Consider the following 18,024-nt stretch of genomic DNA (forward strand, 5'->3'; position numbering starts at 1 on the left):
TGATCTTCTTAAAATAATCATTATTTTCAATTTCGTAATATAATTTTAAATATTTATTTGATTGATTTGTGACATAAAACTTGTCCTATTAGATTTATTTATATAAAAACTATGAAATTCAATTGATATTCAACTCAAAAAAAGTGATAAACATAGTTTAAATCACATGAAAAATATATCACACAAACAATTAGAAGATAATTTTAAATTAGATTATATATATATATATATTTTTAGTTGTTACTTGGACTCCGTTTCACACAATTTTTATTGTGTATATGATTCTTTTTTATTCAAATATATGTCACATTCTATAATTTTCATATAAATGAATCTAATAAAATAATTTCTAGGTTTTAAATTAGTCAAAAAATGATTCAAAATCGTGTCTCAAAATTGAAATCAATCATGATTTCAAAAGGACTAAATCAACTTTAATTTAAAAGATAAAAGATCAAAATTAACATTTTAAAACATAAATGATCAAAAATAATCTTAAAAATAATATAGATGACCAAAAATATATTTTAGTGTAAAAAATTAATAGGAGCAACAAGTTAGTTCAATCTAATACATGTTATTGAAAATTAAGTCACAACTATTTTGGCACTCCTTGATATAATTAGGTTAGATCAAAATAACATGTACACATATAAATAGAGTACTCTCTTTGAACTTATATATAAGTACAAAAATTAATTTCACATATATTAAGAAAGTTGATTAAAATATCTTTAATCACATTTATCATGGATAGTGTTCATGTTTCCTCATATTAGATATATTTTTAGTTTAAAAATAATAAATAAAATTCTTTTTTTAGAAATAAATTTGACTTAGTTAAAACTTATTTATGTTTTAGTCTAAAAAATTTACCCTTTGTTTGGTTACTAAAAAATAAGAAGGAAGGAGTAAAAATAAGATGATAAAAATGAAATAGGTAGTTTAATTAATGAGACATGAAGGGATAGGAAATTAAAAGGTGATGAGTCTCACCTCATTTTATTTATGTGCAAGACTTAGTGAAAATAAGGTTAAAAAGTCCGGTTCACATTTTGTGACAAGTGACAACTTCTAATTGTCAATTTTTTTTTCTATTTAAATTTTACCAAATACACAATTGTTGTCGCAATCATGTTAAAAGTGAAATTTATATTAACCTTTCCTAAAATTTATCCAAATGACACCAATCATCCCTATTTTTGAAAAACCCTAAACCCTAAAACCCTAAACCCTAAACCCTAAACCCTAAACCCTAAACCTCTTCAAATGTGAATTCTATTTAACTTCTTAAATTATAAATAAATTAAAAAATTGTCTAGGTAAAAAATGATAAACTTTTAATGTGTGTAACTTTGCTCCTTCTTTCATTAACAAGCTCTCTATTTGCTACTATCTATTCTTTTCAAGGTATATAGCAACTTTTTTTTTTCAGGTTGTCTTTAATTTTTATTTATGCAAACAAAATTAAAGTTTTTGTAAAGGTTGCATAATATTTTTTTTGTGTGTGGTTTTGATATTTGATAGAAAAAATATTATTAGGACTATAAAGTCACATCATTAATGAGTACATCTAGAGTTATTTAAGTTTTTTAAACTTAAATATAGGAGATCAATATCATTGATATGACTTTTAGATGAGAGTAATTAATCTCTTGTGCCTTTGTGTAGTCCACTAATAAATGATTTTTTTTTAATATTTGTACTATGTTACAATAAAATAAAACTAAGAGTATAATTACGTATTGATAATTCTATGCATTTTTTCAATTGTAGAAAAAAGTTCAACTAGGTAAAGAGAATAAGTTTCAACATGTAAATGAATTAACATTATGAAAAAATGTAGTATGTGAAACCTAAATCATAAAATAAGAGAGATAATTGTCAACTAATAAAATAGAGGGAGATCTATGTCATTTTATCAAATATCAAAAGAGATTATGACAATTTCTTCTATTTAAAACATTTTTTACACTTGAATGATTACCGACAATTTAACCACCAATTTTTTTCTATTTAAGTTTTATCAAATAGACAATTGTTGGACAACCACAATCATTCATTCATATATATATATATATATATATATATATATATATGTATATATATATATTACACTTAATTAGTTGTCTATAAACAATCACAATATGATAATTTGATTAGAAAAATACATAATAAAATAATAAATTGTACATAAAAAAATTTAATTATAATATTATTTATTTATATTTCTTTTCTATTTTTCTTAAACCAAACAATTAAATTCACATGATTTTAAGTTTATACTTTGATGCCGTTATTGTAATTTTAATAGATAAAAAAATTAAATTAAAACTTTTAATTTATTTCTCATCTATTTTTACTCATATATATATATATAATTTTATTTTCTATTTCTTTCACTCAATTTCTCTCAATTTTTTCTCTCGTTATCAAATACACCTCAAACCTTAAGCCCTAATAACAAAGTTTAGAGTTAAAATACATTTTTAATCTTTATAGTTTTACATACTTTATCTTTTAGTCTCTATAGTTTATTTTTTTTAATAATTTTTTATATTTATATTCCTCTTTAATCCCTATAGTTTGAATAGATTTTTTTAGTTTTTATACTTACAATTTTGTAATCATTTTAATCTCTATTGTTAGTTTTTTTTAATGTTCTATTTTATATCAATATGGTACAATCTTCAATCCGGTAAGACTAAATTTAAAATGAATCTCAATCTTTATATGTGAGATTTCAAAATAGATATGAGTGTCAATAAAGACTTAATTTAAAATAGCTCTAATAAAATAAATTCAATATCAAATATAAAAAAATTGAATTAATAAATTTATGTCAACACAAAAGAGATAATGTTAAAAAAACAATAAAAACTAAAAAAATTAAAAATTTTAAGTATAAGAACTAAAAACATCTATTTTAAAATATAGAAAATGAAAAATAAAATAAATAAAACTACATAGATTAAAAATATATCTTAAAAGATTAAACTAAATTTTCAATAACTTTTTTACTTATTTTTTACTCACATATATATATATATATATATATATATATATATATATATTAATATATTTTTTCTTCTATTTCTCTTCCGTCGATTTCTCACAAATTTTTTTCACCTCAAAGTTTTGATTTTATATCTAGTTACAGTCAAAGGACCTATTATAGTTTTCGTTGCAATTTAAAAAGAATTATAAACCATTGTAGAGTGAAGAGTGAAGAGCAATGAGTGTTAGGTCCAAAAATTTGAACTCTGTATTCTATGCAGATGCCTATCATCCCATTCAAGCTGGCAGCATCGACGGCACCGATGTTGTTCCTCACGACAACGCTGTTTATCGTGCTCAACTCTGTTCCTCCATTGGCCTCTGTCTGTTTCTTTTTTTCCTTTTTTTATTTTTTTTCCTTTTTCCCTTTTCGAAAATTTCCAATTTTCATTCCATTTTAAGCTTAAAAATTGAATTTTGCAGATGACCCATTTGGTGATCCTAAGGCCACCGGAGACCCTTATTGCACTCTCTTCGTGGCTCGCCTCTCTCGCCTCACCACTGAAGATACTATCCGCAAGGTACAATTTTTTTCTCTATATGGTGCAAATAGGATATGTTAATGTAATATTAGCTTGATTCTATGATAAATTAGAGTATCTAGAAAATTCTTTCATATATATATATATATATATATATATATATATATATTAACTTAGTTAATGTAGGTTTATTTTTTCGGAAGAAGGTAGTCAAGGTACATAAGAATAAGAAGTTAGGTTACTGGTAAATGGATGGGGTTCGATTTTGACCCTTCTTGTCTCTGCATAAACAATGATCAGCAACAGTGTGAAAGGAACATGTAGCTTATACGTTTGGAACCCGATTATATTCCTTGAAGCTTATGAGTTTCTTCCAGGAAAAATGGGAGTTGATATTAAAGTGGCAACTTTGTCAAATTGATGGAGGATATTGACCACTCTCCTGACTCATGTTTATGGCACTGTCATCTCTTTCGCTGCCTCATTTTAAGAGAGCATAATTTACTTGTCTGGTTGCTTATGGAAGGTGTGGCTTCTAACTTTCAGGTTATGAGTAAGTATGGTCGGGTGAAGAACTTACGCCTGGTCAGGGACATTGGTATCAATTTTTTATCTATCTTATTTCTCTACCCTTATTTGATTGTCAGTTTGTATTGGTTATTTCTCTGCCCTGATCTATGTAGATCTATTTTGCATTTCCACATTGTGTGTGATAGGGTTCAAGTTGACGAGAGCTAGGGCTACACTAATATTAACTAAAAGATAAGCTAATTCAGGAAAAATTTTCTCTCCCTTTTCATTCAAACAGAAAATACATATATAGCTCCATAGAAAAGATCTGATGGATGCTAGTCTTGCAAGTATAAGGCTGGAAATTATTCTATTGAAAAAAAACAACTGAAACATCTACTTGGGCCTAACATTTAGATGTAATCTTTCATCCAAATTGGTGGTCTATTGTCTCTTATGGGCCTATCAGTGTGCTTTTGCAAAACATCCAAGTGGGTTTCTGATTGACTATTGAGCATGCAGGATTGCAGGTCAATATGATTGAGCACTTGCTGATTGCTTACTTGTATAATGCTCTGCATTTGATTGTGTTTTATTGTATTTAAGCCATTTTAAGGATTGTGAAACATTCTAGTTCCTCAGGAATCTTGATACTGCTCTTTTTGTATTATTTTACTTCTACAATTTGTTTTCCATGTTATGGAGATAATATGATGCTCGTAAATTTATGCGTACCTTGGAACAATGTTTTTATTATTAAGTTGTTTTATGGTTTGCCCAAGTACTGGAAAAAGATCTTTATCAAGTCTCTGTAAATATTCATTTACCAACAGATGTAGCATTTACCATTGGGTTATTTGTATGGCTTCTTGTATACCCATATTTTTGTGTTAAACCCTTACCAATGGTTTGGCGACTTTATGTGTTTGTTCCCTTGAATGATATGTAAATACTAATTCTTATAGCCATATTATTGTCAAGGTGTGGGATTTAAGTTTTTACATTGGATTTTTTTTTTGGTTGCAGTGACAGGAGCTTCTCGTGGTTATGCTTTTGTTGAATATGAAACTGAAAGGGAGATGCGACGGGCATATATGGTGCTACAACATGTTAAAACTTTGCTTAATTTTTAGCTTAGAAAAGCAAAGCTTTATGACTCAACAAAAATTAAAACCCTATCACGCCTCTTATGCACACAACACACACACACACCAGTCATGTTTTAATAATTGAATTTTGACAAAACTCAGCTGATCTTACAGCCACATGTCTAGTAGCAAATGCAATCATCTGGATTTCAGCTGGCTTGAAATATGTCTTTCTATTAAATGTTAGTGTTATGGAAATTTATTGACTTTTCTCATTTGCAGGAAGCTCATCATTTAATTGTTGATGATTGTGAAATCATAGTGGATTACAACAGACAGCAGTTGATGCCTGGATGGATACCTAGAAGATTAGGTCAGTTCAAGACTTCAACTGAATCATTCTTGAAGTTACATGTCTACTTTGAGGCAGAGCCATCTGATTGCTTTCTGTTCTTTCCTACAGGTGGTGGTCTAAGTGGAAAAAAGGAATCCGGACAACTTCGGTTCGGGGGAAGAGAAAAACCATTTCGTGCACCCCTGTAAATTTCAGCCCATTTATATCTGAAAACTTTATTTTTCCTTTTATGAAATATCTTGTTACCTTTTCCTATTTTTTGATGATGTGCGATAAGATCTGGTTTGTTGAATAAAAATGAATATTGAACCTTAATGCCAATTGGTTGATTATTAGAGTAAGGTTATATTGACCTCCCCTGAAAGTTGTCTCATACTAGTATCATGTGGAAGGGATGTAAAAGGGGGAGTAAAATTATATTGTAGTTTATTTTGTATTTTGTTCTTGAACTAGTTGATCTAAAATGAATAAGTTGATAGTGGTTCAAATTTAAAATAGAAGACAGATAAGAGTGAGAGTAAGACAGAGTCTGGTGACTACACGTGTATTGAAGTTTATGGCTCTGTAAGATGTTTGGTTTCCTAAGTGGTTGTGGTGAACTTTGTGTTGCGAAAAGCTTTCTATATAATCCTCGATTTTTAAAGCTCTGTGAATAGGGATAAATCTTTAGTGCAGTGTGCACAAAAACATGATGTCATTTACTATTTGGGTAGATATTATTGCAGGGTTTAAGAGAGCTGCTTGAATGAGATAAATTGTTTCTATATTGATTCTGTATTCTCTCTACTGTTTGAGTAGGAAACCAATTCCACATGAGGAGCTGAAGAAGCTCGGCATACCACCTCCGCCTGAGGGAAGATACATGTCTCGCTTTCAGGTGGTGTTATTTTAACTTTTGGAGCATATCTGATTTGGATATCTGATTTGTGTTAAATATTTTAAGATATTGAAATGGCAAACAAATTTGCATTTGATCTAGGATTTTTCATACTTCGTAGTGATTCTTGACACGTTACATCTATTTGCTTGTTAATTTGTTTTTGTTTTTGTCAATACATGTACAGGTGCCATCACCTCCTAGAAGAGAAAGGAATCTTTCAGACAGAGAAGAAGAGTCTCATAGTCATAGAAGAAGGGGTTCTAATGATAGGATTAGGAAAGAAGATGCCCCCAGAAGTTCAGTGGACATTGAGGAAGGACACCACAGAAGGAGTTCAAGTCACCGAGATGACCACTCTCACTCTCGTGGAAGGAGCTCGTCGGAGAGGAGTGGTCATTACCATGACAGAAGTTCATCTGAGAAAGAATACAGGCACAGAAATTCTACCGACACTAACAAACATTCTAGGAAGAGAAAAGAAAGAGATGATCGGCGGGAAAAATATAGTCGCCATTCCCCTCATGACAACTAAAAAGCTCTACATCTCATTATTACCCTTTTGATATGCCAATGGTATATATGTATGGGAGAAATGAGAATGGCAAGTGACAATTCTCAAACACTTCTCGTTTAACATGAGATGCATGTATACTATAGTTCAATGATAATCGTGCCTTTTGTTTATATCTTCATAGGGGTGTAGAGTACTCAGTCTTATTCTTACAAGACACGGTTTGCTGTATTAGATTTTTCATAATAGCTTATGTGAAAGTAGAGACCCTGAAAGCTAACATAAACAGACGGGCATTGTAACAAATGTTTCAAAAATCAAAATGATTTAACAGAACATTGAATAAAATAATGTGCAAGTAGTTTAAACTTTCAATACAAGTAAGCATGTTAATGCTTCCTGTTTTTATCAACCATTTCGACGTTTGCACTGAGACACTAGAATTAATATATGTATATTTATTTTTCATCAAACTGAATGTGACTAGGTCTATACCTAGAGGTAAACAAAGAATGTAAAATGCAAGTACGTGGATAAAAAGGACAGATGAAAGTGATTTCTACATCAATTTTATTTAACAATAAAGTGTGTTAGAACAAAATATGTTTTTCTATTGTTTGATAACTAACTATAAAACTAAAGTTTATCTTCAATTAAGTTTCATATTCAAAATCGGGTTGAACAAAATATGTTAGCATTTGTTTTATTATTCAACTTAGTTATATATTTTAGATGGATAAACTTTTTTAAAAATATATTTTGCATTTTACAAGATTCAATTGTTTTTTTTCTTTTATATTTTATTTTGTTATTATAATTACTTATATTTATCGTGCTTATTGTTATAAGTTGAAAACAATCATTATAAAATCAAATCAATGAATTGTTATAGTATTACAATTATATCTATTTTATTATTACTATTAGGATTCAAAAATTTTGTATTTCTATATTTTATTTAATAAGAATATTTTATCTTTTTTTATTTTTTTTATTCAATTTGTTTTACTCACTCGAAGAAAAATAAAAAATGTAAAAATATTAGACTAATCAAATTACTATGAGAATTCTACAACAAGTTTTAAGAGAGAGGATGAGACATTTATTATAGTTTTTAAAATAATATATAATCATAATTGTTTGGTGAAGTGTCTTTAATCTCATCTTATTTGTTTATTTTATATTATTTAACTATTATTAGTATATTATTTAACCATTTTTATTTTCTTTATCATCTTACATGCTTATATCTTCTTTAATTCATTTTAGTATGTTAATTTTTATTTGCAAATACTTTATTTAAATTTTTTCTTCTAATTAAACAAAATAATATCAAGTTTATTTAGGTTATTTCTTATGTATTGGTTGTTTATACATATATGATTATAAATTTTTTTATGTCTTTACTTATAACTAATATTTTAGTATGTGTAATGCACATACATGTTTATTATTGTGATATAATTAAACTTTATAATAAATCATATATAAAAAATATCATATTTGAATATATTTATTATATTTAAAATAAGTATACATAAATATTTGTAAACATATAAATTATATTTTAGATTTATGATAAATAATTTGTATCATAAATTTTTTATTTATTATAAAATAGTTGGAATAAAAATATTAGGAGTGACTTGTAAAAAATTATATCTATTATGAAAATAATAAGCTCATTTTTTCTTTTAACTCAATGTACCTAGTATTATAAAGTATTTTATTTAATTAGGTTTATATGATAATTAGGACATTATTTTTTAAGAATAAATAAATATAGTTCATTAATTATAATAGGGTGTTACATTTATATATATGCCTTTAATTAAAATAAGGTGTTATAATGAGAATAAGCTAAACTTTAAATATGGGTCGACCTAACTTGTTTAAATTCTGACCTAAGGTCAGATTTATATTTTAAAAAGTTATTCATTTAAAAACGTTAGATTTAGACTTATGAAAAAGTTTTTTTAGGCTTTATAGATCAATTTATTCATTTATATTATATAATAAAAAATATAGATATTATATTATTAATAATATAATTAAACAAAAATAATTTAATATAAAAAAAATCAAATTATCAATATTTTTGACATTTTCACTACATTTAAACGTTTTATATTATTTATTAACATGAAATCAAAAAATCGAAAGTAAAAACTCTAAAAGTTGCATCTTTATCTATTTTTTTCTTTGATATTCATAGTTGATTATTTAGAATATTCTAAATGGAATATAGATAATATTTTAAAATATTTTTATAAGATTATTTTTTTTCATTATAGCTTGTGTGAATGTACGATGGTGTACATGAGTGTATGAATTGTCCTTGTTACATTAGTTTTTATTTTTTATTTTTTTTATTTTGAACATTATATTTAATAATAATATAATAAATTATTTTTTTTATCAAATAAAAAAAGACTTGCATATGTATTCAAAATAAATTTGTTGAATTATTTAAAATTAAATTTATTAACCTATTTAACATTATTAATGTAAAATTAATTTATAAATAGGTCATGCTAAACTTTTAAAAAGTCAGACCTATAAAAAGTTTATAATATATAATTAGTCAGACTTAATTTTAATTTTAAATAAGTTATGTCAAACTTTCAAAAACCTATAAAGAATTTACGATAGATAATAAGTTAAACTTAACCTTTAATTTTATAAAACATACTTTACTTGTATATTTAAATTTTAGTCTTACCTAATTTATTTTCATCCTTACTTATAAAAGAGAAAAAGTTTATCACATTATATCTTAAAGAATATTTAGGACATAATTTTTTAATTATTTTTTTACTTTATTGAGAATGGAATGTTAATTTCTACCTTTAATTTGTTATTTAAATATTTATAGGATACATTATTTATTTATTGAAAATACTTTTCTCATGGTGATCAACTTATATTCTTGAATTAAAAATAAAGTTTTTTTCTTATTTAATGCAGTATAAATTTTTGATTCTGAGATACTCTATTTAAATTCATATATAAATTTTTTTTTACATAAATTAAGAAAATTAATATATTTAATTTTTTTACAATTTCACATAAAATATATACTACATTTCTTAAAATATCCTTAATCACACTTTTAATAAATAATGTTCTCATTTATTGTTTTTGAAATATTTTTATATTAAAATTTACTTTTATTTTAATTCAAAAATTTAAATATTTTTATTTATATATAAATTCAAAGAACATAATTATTTATAAATCTTTTTAAAATTATTTATGACCAATCAAATAAATTAATTATAATTTTCATTATATAAAATTTCTATGAACCATGTTTTATAATATGAAAAAATTTACTCTGTATCAAACGTCTCTTTAATTACATTGGACTTTGTGGGAAAATTGAATCGGACTTACCTAGGTTGTTGAGATAATTTAGAAATTCAAAATTTAAAACTCAGGAAAATCTGAAATCCAGGAACACGTAAGAAATGAACGGATACGTTGATTGGAGCATTGACGTGGTTGACTTTATTTACGCGTTGGCCCAACATCCTATCTGGCTACGCAAAATACTAAGTACTTTGTCTTCCTTCTTTCTAAAATTAAATTCCAAATTTGTAAAAAAATTATCTTTTTTTCATACTTTCTCTCTCTCAGTTTTGGATTCCCCCACACCCACCAAACTAAAACGCTTCTTTTTAATCAGAAGATTCAAAACAAAACCCATCACCACCATTCATCAAAGTTTGATCTTTTTCACTTCAATTCGTCATTTTCGTTTCGTTTAAGCACAAAAGCTATGCCGAACTGGGAGCTCAAGAACTGTTGTGACCAAGACCAGAAGGTCTTCATTGCTTGTGTTGCTGCCTTCACCGTTGTAATCCTCGTGGTACACTACTAATCTTTCTTCTTCTCATAAAGGAAAATACATCCTGTTAAGGAATTGTAGTTCTAGGCTCTTTTGGTTGAGAGACAGAGAGAGAATGTTTTAAAATTTAAATTAAAGAGAAAATGAAGCAAATGATCTCAGAGTTGAAGCTTTTGGATGATAAGTAATTTATGATAATTAATATTAATGATTACTTCTCTCTCTCTAATGTAACTACACATATTTGCAGGTAATTAATTGTGCTATTGTAATGCATCCTATAATTTACTTTATTTGATTTCAATGGATTTATAGGATTAAAACAAACCTACTTGATTAATGGCATGAAAGAGATGCTCACAGAAAATAATTATCTTCAAATGTTGCTAAATGAGTAATGAGTAATGAGAAAAGGGATTGTTAATTGTAACACTTGAGAATTTTGAGCAGCACAAATGATGTTTCCATGGAAATTTTTTCTGGCTGGAATTTTTTTTTTAATATATATATATATATATATATATATATTTTTTTTTTTTAAAGAATATAAGGACAACATTATTTGTCATTTTTGCCTGACTTATTCCCAAATTAGTTGTACCTTGAGACTGGATCAAAGTTTGGTATGTGGTTGTGTAAGCTGAACAACTTGGTAGTCTTGACATTAGACCTTTTCAAAAAGAGGTCCTTAGTTTATTATCTTGTATTATACATTTATATGCTACACCATATTTGACCTGTTGTTGGTTAATCAGGGAAATTTGTAGATATTTATTTGTATATAATAACCATGGATAAATATTCTACACCACATGTCATGTAGATTTTTTTAGTATGCAATATCATGTATATATTTATTTTGGTCTGTGGCTGTACAACTGATCTGCTTGTTCAAATACTTTGTTGTGGTGGTTATAGCTATGGAGGACTTTTCTACTTACACCCTTTAAGCTCATCACTGTGTTTCTGCATGAAGCGAGTCATGCAATTGCTTGCTGGCTCACTTGTGGCAAGGTAAAACTTTAAATGTTGTACTTAATGCTCTTTATGATAGATGTAGATTGTAGACCACTTTTGGAGATTTTTTTTTTCCTTTACAATGAGTTAGAGGTTTAAGCTTGTATTCTATGCCCTGAATTATATGAAATCCTAGAACTTCTGGTGCCAACAATGGCTCTTATTGTTATATATCATCAAATATGTAGTCACTAGCAACTTATTTATGGAGAAGTAGGATAGCTTCGAAGTTCATCTAATATTAATGGTCTATTTTGTTTTGTCGCATTTCCAACACCGAAGAGTTTTTTATTTCACCAACTAAAAGTCATTAGCAGTTAGCAGGCTGATTTAAGATGGTAATTTTAGTTCACTAAATGAGATGCTTATCGAAGATGAGTTTAATGTTTAACTTCAATGCTCCTAGGTAGAATGTAAGCACAAGGGTATTGCCAAATCATTAGTCAATTAAGAATGGTTTGAGTCACTATAAGAACACATTTCTAATACCGAGAACTTAAAAGAATATAATAAAATGAAATACCCAGTAGTCATACTTCAATATAGATTGGTTTAATCTTCGCATCATGAAAAAGGAAAAACTAGTTAGACTTTTAGCGTAAAATTGTCATAGAACCCTCTTTCTCATATTATGATTGGTCTTGTCATGTTTGTGGAATATAGAAACATGAAAATAGCAACAAACTATTAAACTGTCCACTAATCTTTTGTTTCAAGCAAGAGCCAAACATAATTCTGGTTTTGAAAGGCAGAGGTTATAGAAGCAACTACTTTAATATTTTTAACTGCTGGCAGGCTGTAAGCTTCTTTATACTTATATCTTCTGCATACTGAATCATTGTTAGTCTGATGTCAATAGGTGGAGGGAATTCAGGTTCACGCAAATGAGGGTGGGGTAACCCAGACACGTGGTGGCATATACTGGATTATCTTGCCTGCTGGATGTAATGCACTTTTCTCCCTTAATTTTTAGTTAACTCGTTAATTATTATTTTCATGCTACACAATGTTTTTAATTATATGATATATATAAAAATTTACGCAATGGGGGTAAAATGTTTAAGTTAATTTAGAATCAGGGACTTATGGATAGCAGTTTTATAAACTAACATCACCACATGTGCTATGGCCTATGGGTTTGACGTGAAATTGTGTACATGCAAAATGGCAGCAAATCACGAGATTCATAGATATGTTGATATTCTATATTTTGAATAGACACATATGCTTTGAATTTGTCATGAGCACTTTTCAGTTGCATTTACCATTTTTCTGATTGGTTTTTCCTCCAGATCTTGGTTCATCATTTTGGGGTATGGCTTTGATACTTGCATCCACAAAACTTCTCACTGCAAAAATAGCTGCTGGTTGCTTTATTGCTGCTCTGATTATTGTGCTCTTTCTCGCAAAAAATGTAAGATGGGTTATAGATGCAGTTGTTTTCTATCAAATATATCAAAGCTATTTGGGTCCTGACTTTTCTCTGTTTTCTTCTGATTTGCTACATGCTTTTGTCCAAAAAGTGGACACTACGAGGACTCTGTATTGGTGAGTGATTTTATGATCTTCTCAAGTAAAATGGAAAAAAAAAACGGAAAGAAGATATTGACATTTCTCACATTATTCTTCTTGATCAATGATTATCAGGGTTTATTGTTTTTATTGCTGTAATTTGGCTTCTGCAAGAGAAAACAACGGTCCATATCCTTCGCTATGTCATTCTCTTTATTGGTATGTTCCTCTTCATCCATTTTCTATAAATTATTTGAATTTGTTTCTGGTAGACAATTGTGTCATGTCTTGTGAAATATATATGGTTAATGAATTTAATGCAAGCAGTAAGGTGGAACAAGTCAGGGACCAACTATTAGGCTCAAATCATAGGAAACTAGGATTTGGAAAATCTATATGCATAAGAAAAAAGAAAGGTTTAGGGGGGAGATAATTAGTTTCAATTACTTGAGTTGGCAAGTTTGTTAGGCCATGCAGCATAGTTTTCTCTGAGGAGGAGGTTAGTCATTTTGGTTGTTGGTAGAGAAATAGTTTTCTCTGAGGAACTTAGGCTCAGGTGGTTCCTTGTAAGAGCACAAACTCTTTCTATTTTCATTGATAATATTCTCTTATTTTATGGTTTTCTACCATATATAGACAACTAACTAATTATGATTTGATTTTCAGGTGTGATGAACAGTTTGTTTTCAGTTTATGGTATACTTTCAAGAACCTTTTAAATGGTTTATTTTACCTTCGATAATAAAACTTGTGATATCACTTACATCACATGATTAAAATTTGCATGATGTAGATATTTACGACGATTTAATATCTCGAAGAGTCCACTCTAGTGATGCTGAAAAGTTTGCAGAAGTTTGCCCATGCCCCTGTAATGGTGTAGGATGGGGAGTTATTTGGTGAGTTTTGCCATAGAGAAACACACATGAAAGCAAAGATGTCTGTTTTATTTTGGGCTGAAAGTTTCTAGTTTTATAGGATTGGAATTTAGAGTATTTTTGTCACAATTTATACTCTAATAAATAATAATTCGTTGTTTATGAACCTTGTTTTCATTTTGCTACACTGTTTTAGTTTCTATTAGATTTAACTGAAAATTAAGTTCTTCAAGCTTTACAAAAATCGATAATTAAGATGGTCAAATAATGTCAGTTGTCACTAATATTCCTTTCTGCAATGCGTTCCACTTTCAGGGGGTTGATATCATTTGCATTTCTTTGCGGATCTTTGTACCTTGGCCTGGTCATATTATCATGAGGTAAATAAACATTTTCTATTAAATATCTCAAGGAGTTAACCAATCAGTTGGATGCATTCCTCCCACATTAAATTGAGCATGAAAAATTATTCTGATTCAATGTCAACTGAAAAAAATATTCACTTATGATCGAAATACTTCTATATTAATTCATTCATATGCCAACATACAGATGTAAAAAGGAAAATTCTTTTGATGGTATTTTAAGAATTTGATAAATTGTTATGATGACACATATCTTATTCTTTTTGTTTGCAGGTTGAGAAAGTTGTATCCAAGCTGTTTGGTACTGCAAAGAGCTTGACTCTTTCTAATTTGATGTTTTGTATTCTGATTTTTCTATTTTATTTTTCTGGTGGGAATTGTTACTCCGATGCCTTCATTCTTTGCAGCCTATTTTGGGTTGCTTGATAAATGATTGCTTTTGTATAGAAACTTAGTGAAATACAGGTGAGTACTTCCATAGATAGATGCCTTTGGCACTTTGCTGCTATTACTCTATCAAGCTTTTTCCTCCAAAAGTTTCAACTACATTTAAAACATAGGGGCATTTGAACCCTAAAATTTAAGCTTTTTGAGATATAAAATTAATTATTAAATTTGTATAGTTATGTTTAAAAATTAAATCTTTTTAATTGATAATAAAATAGTTAAATTATGTAATATTTCTTGAGACATATTTGAAATGCAAATAAGATTTTATTAATTTTAATTTTAAAATACTGTACTCTAGAATAGTATAATTAATAGTATTTTATAAATTGTCCACGTGATTAAAAAATTGACTTTTAAAAATGCTAATTAATGCAGGATACAGATTATGAAATGAAAGGTCATTTTTTTTATAAAACTGAAAATTCAGAAGTTTTGATCCCTACTATTATTTGACATATGTTTGCAGGATTATGTCGCAGTATCATTAACATGTAATATTTTTTTTTTTTTTTAAGATACTTAAAAAATGATATTTAAACCAAACACTGCAGGCTAAATTTAGCGATTTCATATTTTGAAAGAATGAAAATCATAATATATTTTTTTTATAAGAATCAAAACATTTTTTTATAGATACTAAAAATCTGTTTGGAGTGCGTAGCCTTTAGCAGGAAGATATTCATGGAAAAAGAGTCAAATTTCTTTATTGCAAAATATAACATTCAATATCGTCAATGCATTAATTTCAGTAATATAATATTAATAAAAGCTTTCTAAATTAATGTAGTCATGATCTTTCCATTTTGGGGGTAGCTAGGGTAGAGCAAAATGTATTGGACATATTTTAAATAAGAAAAACAAGTTTTGTTTAAATATAACTCATTGTTCTTTTGTATTACTAATTAACTTCATTTGTTAATGTATTAAGATTGGATATTTTAGCAAAATTTTTTCTCTTAACGCATGGAATTATAATATTTCTAAGTTATTTTCTATTTTGTTATTAAGTAAGGTTTTAATAACTTTTATTGTAGAAAAACTTGACTCTTGTAAATGTCGAAATTGGAAGTATAATTAACACAAGATGTATCAATCTATCAATAAGTGAAAATGTCTATGCTTTTTCACTTCCTACTAACCATTGGTAAAGTTAAAAAAAAAAAATAGTTATTTTCTTTATATAAGGATCCCGAAAAACATCAGAATTGAATAATACTGCGATAGACGTTTTGTCACTTTGTATTCAATTTTATATTTTGATGATTTTTTCAAGTATAATAAATATTTATTTTAAATTTATAGATACACTTAAACCTTGTGAAAGCGATTTTAGATTATCATGTTAAACTATTGTTGATCAACTAAATTTTTTGTTAACCTTTTGACATTAAAATTTCTTTGAAAACACTGTTATCAGTTACCGAGTTATAAATGTTAAAAATCTGAAGAATAATTAAGAGAACCTAATCTAAAAAGGTGAAACCGTAAAACAAATGTAGACATCCAATCCATAATTACATATTTATGTAATATGATTATAAATTGTTCAACAGTGAACACAGAGAGCTATATCTTCCAAATGCCAATTAACTCCGTGAGGCTGCAACCAGTGTTGAGAGCAAAATGGTGGTGGCCACATGGATGCAAGGCCTTTTAAACAGTGACAAGAAAGATAAAGTTTGTTATTTCGTTGATAGTTTGTTACGATTTCTTTTATATCATGTGTGTTAGTTTGATCATATTGGTCAGAACATGTATCAAAAGTTAATAGTTCAAATAGTTTTACATGTGTGTTTTTTAACTAAAAAATTAAAATTTGATCTCTAAATTGAATATCAAATCAAAAATAAAAGTATTACTTATTTTTATAGTAACCGATCCAATGAAAAAGAGTTATGCATCTTCAATAAAAGAAAAATATCAGCTATAACATAACCAGATCGATCAAGTCGTGATTAGGTCATCTTGGAAGAGACAATATCGACTATGCCATGACCAAGCATGTTGGTTACTTGTGAAGTAGAGATACCGAGGCTCTAACTTCTCTAGAACATATATCAATCTACAACATGCATATATCACCCTTTTGGTTCCTGTAACGTGTTCCCTTCAAAATCAAGCAAACAAAAAGTTGAATTAACACATGGTTTTCCTCAGTATAGACACACAAGTACAAAAATGAAATAAGTGATGAATATATATAAAAGAAAAGGCTACTACTCAGCTTTTGCTGAAAAAAGATGTTTTGGAGATAGGTTTTTTGCTTAGTATTCAGCTCCTTACCTTCCATTAGGGAAACGAAAATTTTGTTGGAAGTGCTGTATGGTTTTCCGATACTTATCACAAGTGTAGAAGTATGCTTTCAAGTTCCTTTCAAAGACTTCCAGCATTCATGTAAGCAAGTTAATTATGACATGAATACTGGAAGCCTTTGAGGGAACACGAAGAGTTCTTCTGTGTTAACCTCACCTCACTAGCTAGCTATGGTTATATGTGTGTGTTGATGTTAGCAAAATACCTTAGGGTTCGTATTTATAGGCAACAATGGTTGGCCCTTGCTATCAGAAGGAGGCTAATTCGAATCCAATGCAAGGTCATATAGCTTATTCGCTTTATTATTCGGTTCTCCATCTTTTTTATTTTTATATATACGACAACCAAGCTTATCTCTACATCGTTATATGTAAAGAATGATAATATAAAAGGAGGAATAAGCCAAATGTTTGTATTCCACTAACAAATATTGTGACATTAAATGAAGTTCTAGAATTCATGTGACAAGCACTATACTATACTATATTGGATGAGCCTCCTTTGCTATACTTTTTTGGTGACACCCTCCTTGCTATATACATAATGTGCTTTCTAACTTTGTAAATTTAAAAAATATATATACAAGTTATTACAAAAGTGAATAAATTTATTATGATAATTTATAATTGAATAACGGTGTAATCTTTTTATTTTTTATTTTTTTATTATTATTATTTTTTTACATTAATATCAATACATATACTATTCATCATATATTTAACTAAATATTTAATAATGGTACAAATTATATAACGA

At 27.7% G+C, this 18,024-nt stretch overlaps 2 protein-coding genes and 1 long non-coding RNA gene across 5 annotated transcripts; 2 read left to right on the forward strand and 1 right to left on the reverse strand.

Annotated features, from left to right (window-relative positions):
* Positions 1-3,167: 3,167 nt before the first annotated feature.
* LOC109805411 (RNA-binding (RRM/RBD/RNP motifs) family protein) lies at positions 3,168-7,064 on the forward strand. 3 transcript variants are annotated; one of them, XM_020367467.3, is made up of 8 exons: positions 3,175-3,380; positions 3,481-3,578; positions 4,086-4,137; positions 5,076-5,146; positions 5,420-5,510; positions 5,601-5,676; positions 6,291-6,369; positions 6,557-7,064. In XM_020367467.3, exons 1-8 carry the CDS (start codon positions 3,236-3,238, stop codon positions 6,902-6,904), a joined length of 960 nt encoding a protein of 319 aa, XP_020223056.1. In that variant the 5' UTR covers positions 3,175-3,235; the 3' UTR covers positions 6,905-7,064. The 3 variants fall into 3 exon arrangements, with proteins under 3 accessions (XP_020223059.1, XP_020223056.1, XP_020223058.1); XM_020367469.3 differs by having other exon boundaries at positions 3,242-3,380; positions 3,504-3,578; XM_020367470.3 differs by lacking the exon at positions 6,291-6,369 and having other exon boundaries at positions 3,168-3,380.
* Positions 7,065-10,458: 3,394 nt separating this feature from the next.
* Positions 10,459-14,985, forward strand: LOC109806101 (peptidase M50B-like protein). The gene is made up of 10 exons (XM_020368465.3): positions 10,459-10,754; positions 11,652-11,747; positions 12,610-12,694; positions 13,043-13,164; positions 13,274-13,298; positions 13,398-13,481; positions 13,929-13,958; positions 14,056-14,161; positions 14,456-14,520; positions 14,779-14,985. The coding sequence occupies exons 1-9, from the start codon at positions 10,665-10,667 to the stop codon at positions 14,517-14,519; spliced, it is 702 nt and encodes a 233-aa protein (XP_020224054.2). The 5' UTR covers positions 10,459-10,664; the 3' UTR covers position 14,520; positions 14,779-14,985.
* A 1,803-nt stretch (positions 14,986-16,788) lies between these two features.
* On the reverse strand, positions 16,789-17,682 carry LOC114916333 (uncharacterized). Its single transcript, XR_003804738.2, has 2 exons — positions 17,239-17,682; positions 16,789-17,062 (listed from the first exon to the last, which is right to left on the reverse strand). It is a non-coding gene; the product is annotated as an uncharacterized LOC114916333 (long non-coding RNA).
* Between the last annotated feature and the right edge of the window lie 342 nt (positions 17,683-18,024).

Source organism: Cajanus cajan, chromosome 4 (genome assembly GCF_000230855.2).
Source record: "Cajanus cajan strain Asha chromosome 4, NIPB_CcT2T_4, whole genome shotgun sequence".
NCBI classification, from domain to species: Eukaryota; Viridiplantae; Streptophyta; class Magnoliopsida; order Fabales; family Fabaceae; genus Cajanus; species Cajanus cajan.

Bases quoted from the DNA above. Each gene is read 5' to 3' on its own strand.
- LOC109805411 (XM_020367467.3), top strand. From the start codon at position 3,236: ATGAGTGTTAGGTCCAAAAATTTGAACTCTGTATTCTATGCAGATGCC. The intron at 5,147-5,419 runs GTGCTACAACAT...TCTCATTTGCAG, and splicing joins AGATGCGACGGGCATATATG to GAAGCTCATCATTTAATTGT. The intron at 5,511-5,600 runs GTCAGTTCAAGA...TCTTTCCTACAG, and splicing joins ATGGATACCTAGAAGATTAG to GTGGTGGTCTAAGTGGAAAA.
- LOC109806101 (XM_020368465.3), top strand. From the start codon at position 10,665: ATGCCGAACTGGGAGCTCAAGAACTGTTGTGACCAAGACCAGAAGGTC. The intron at 13,959-14,055 runs GTATACTTTCAA...TGCATGATGTAG, and splicing joins CAGTTTGTTTTCAGTTTATG to ATATTTACGACGATTTAATA. The intron at 14,162-14,455 runs GTGAGTTTTGCC...TTCCACTTTCAG, and splicing joins GTAGGATGGGGAGTTATTTG to GGGGTTGATATCATTTGCAT.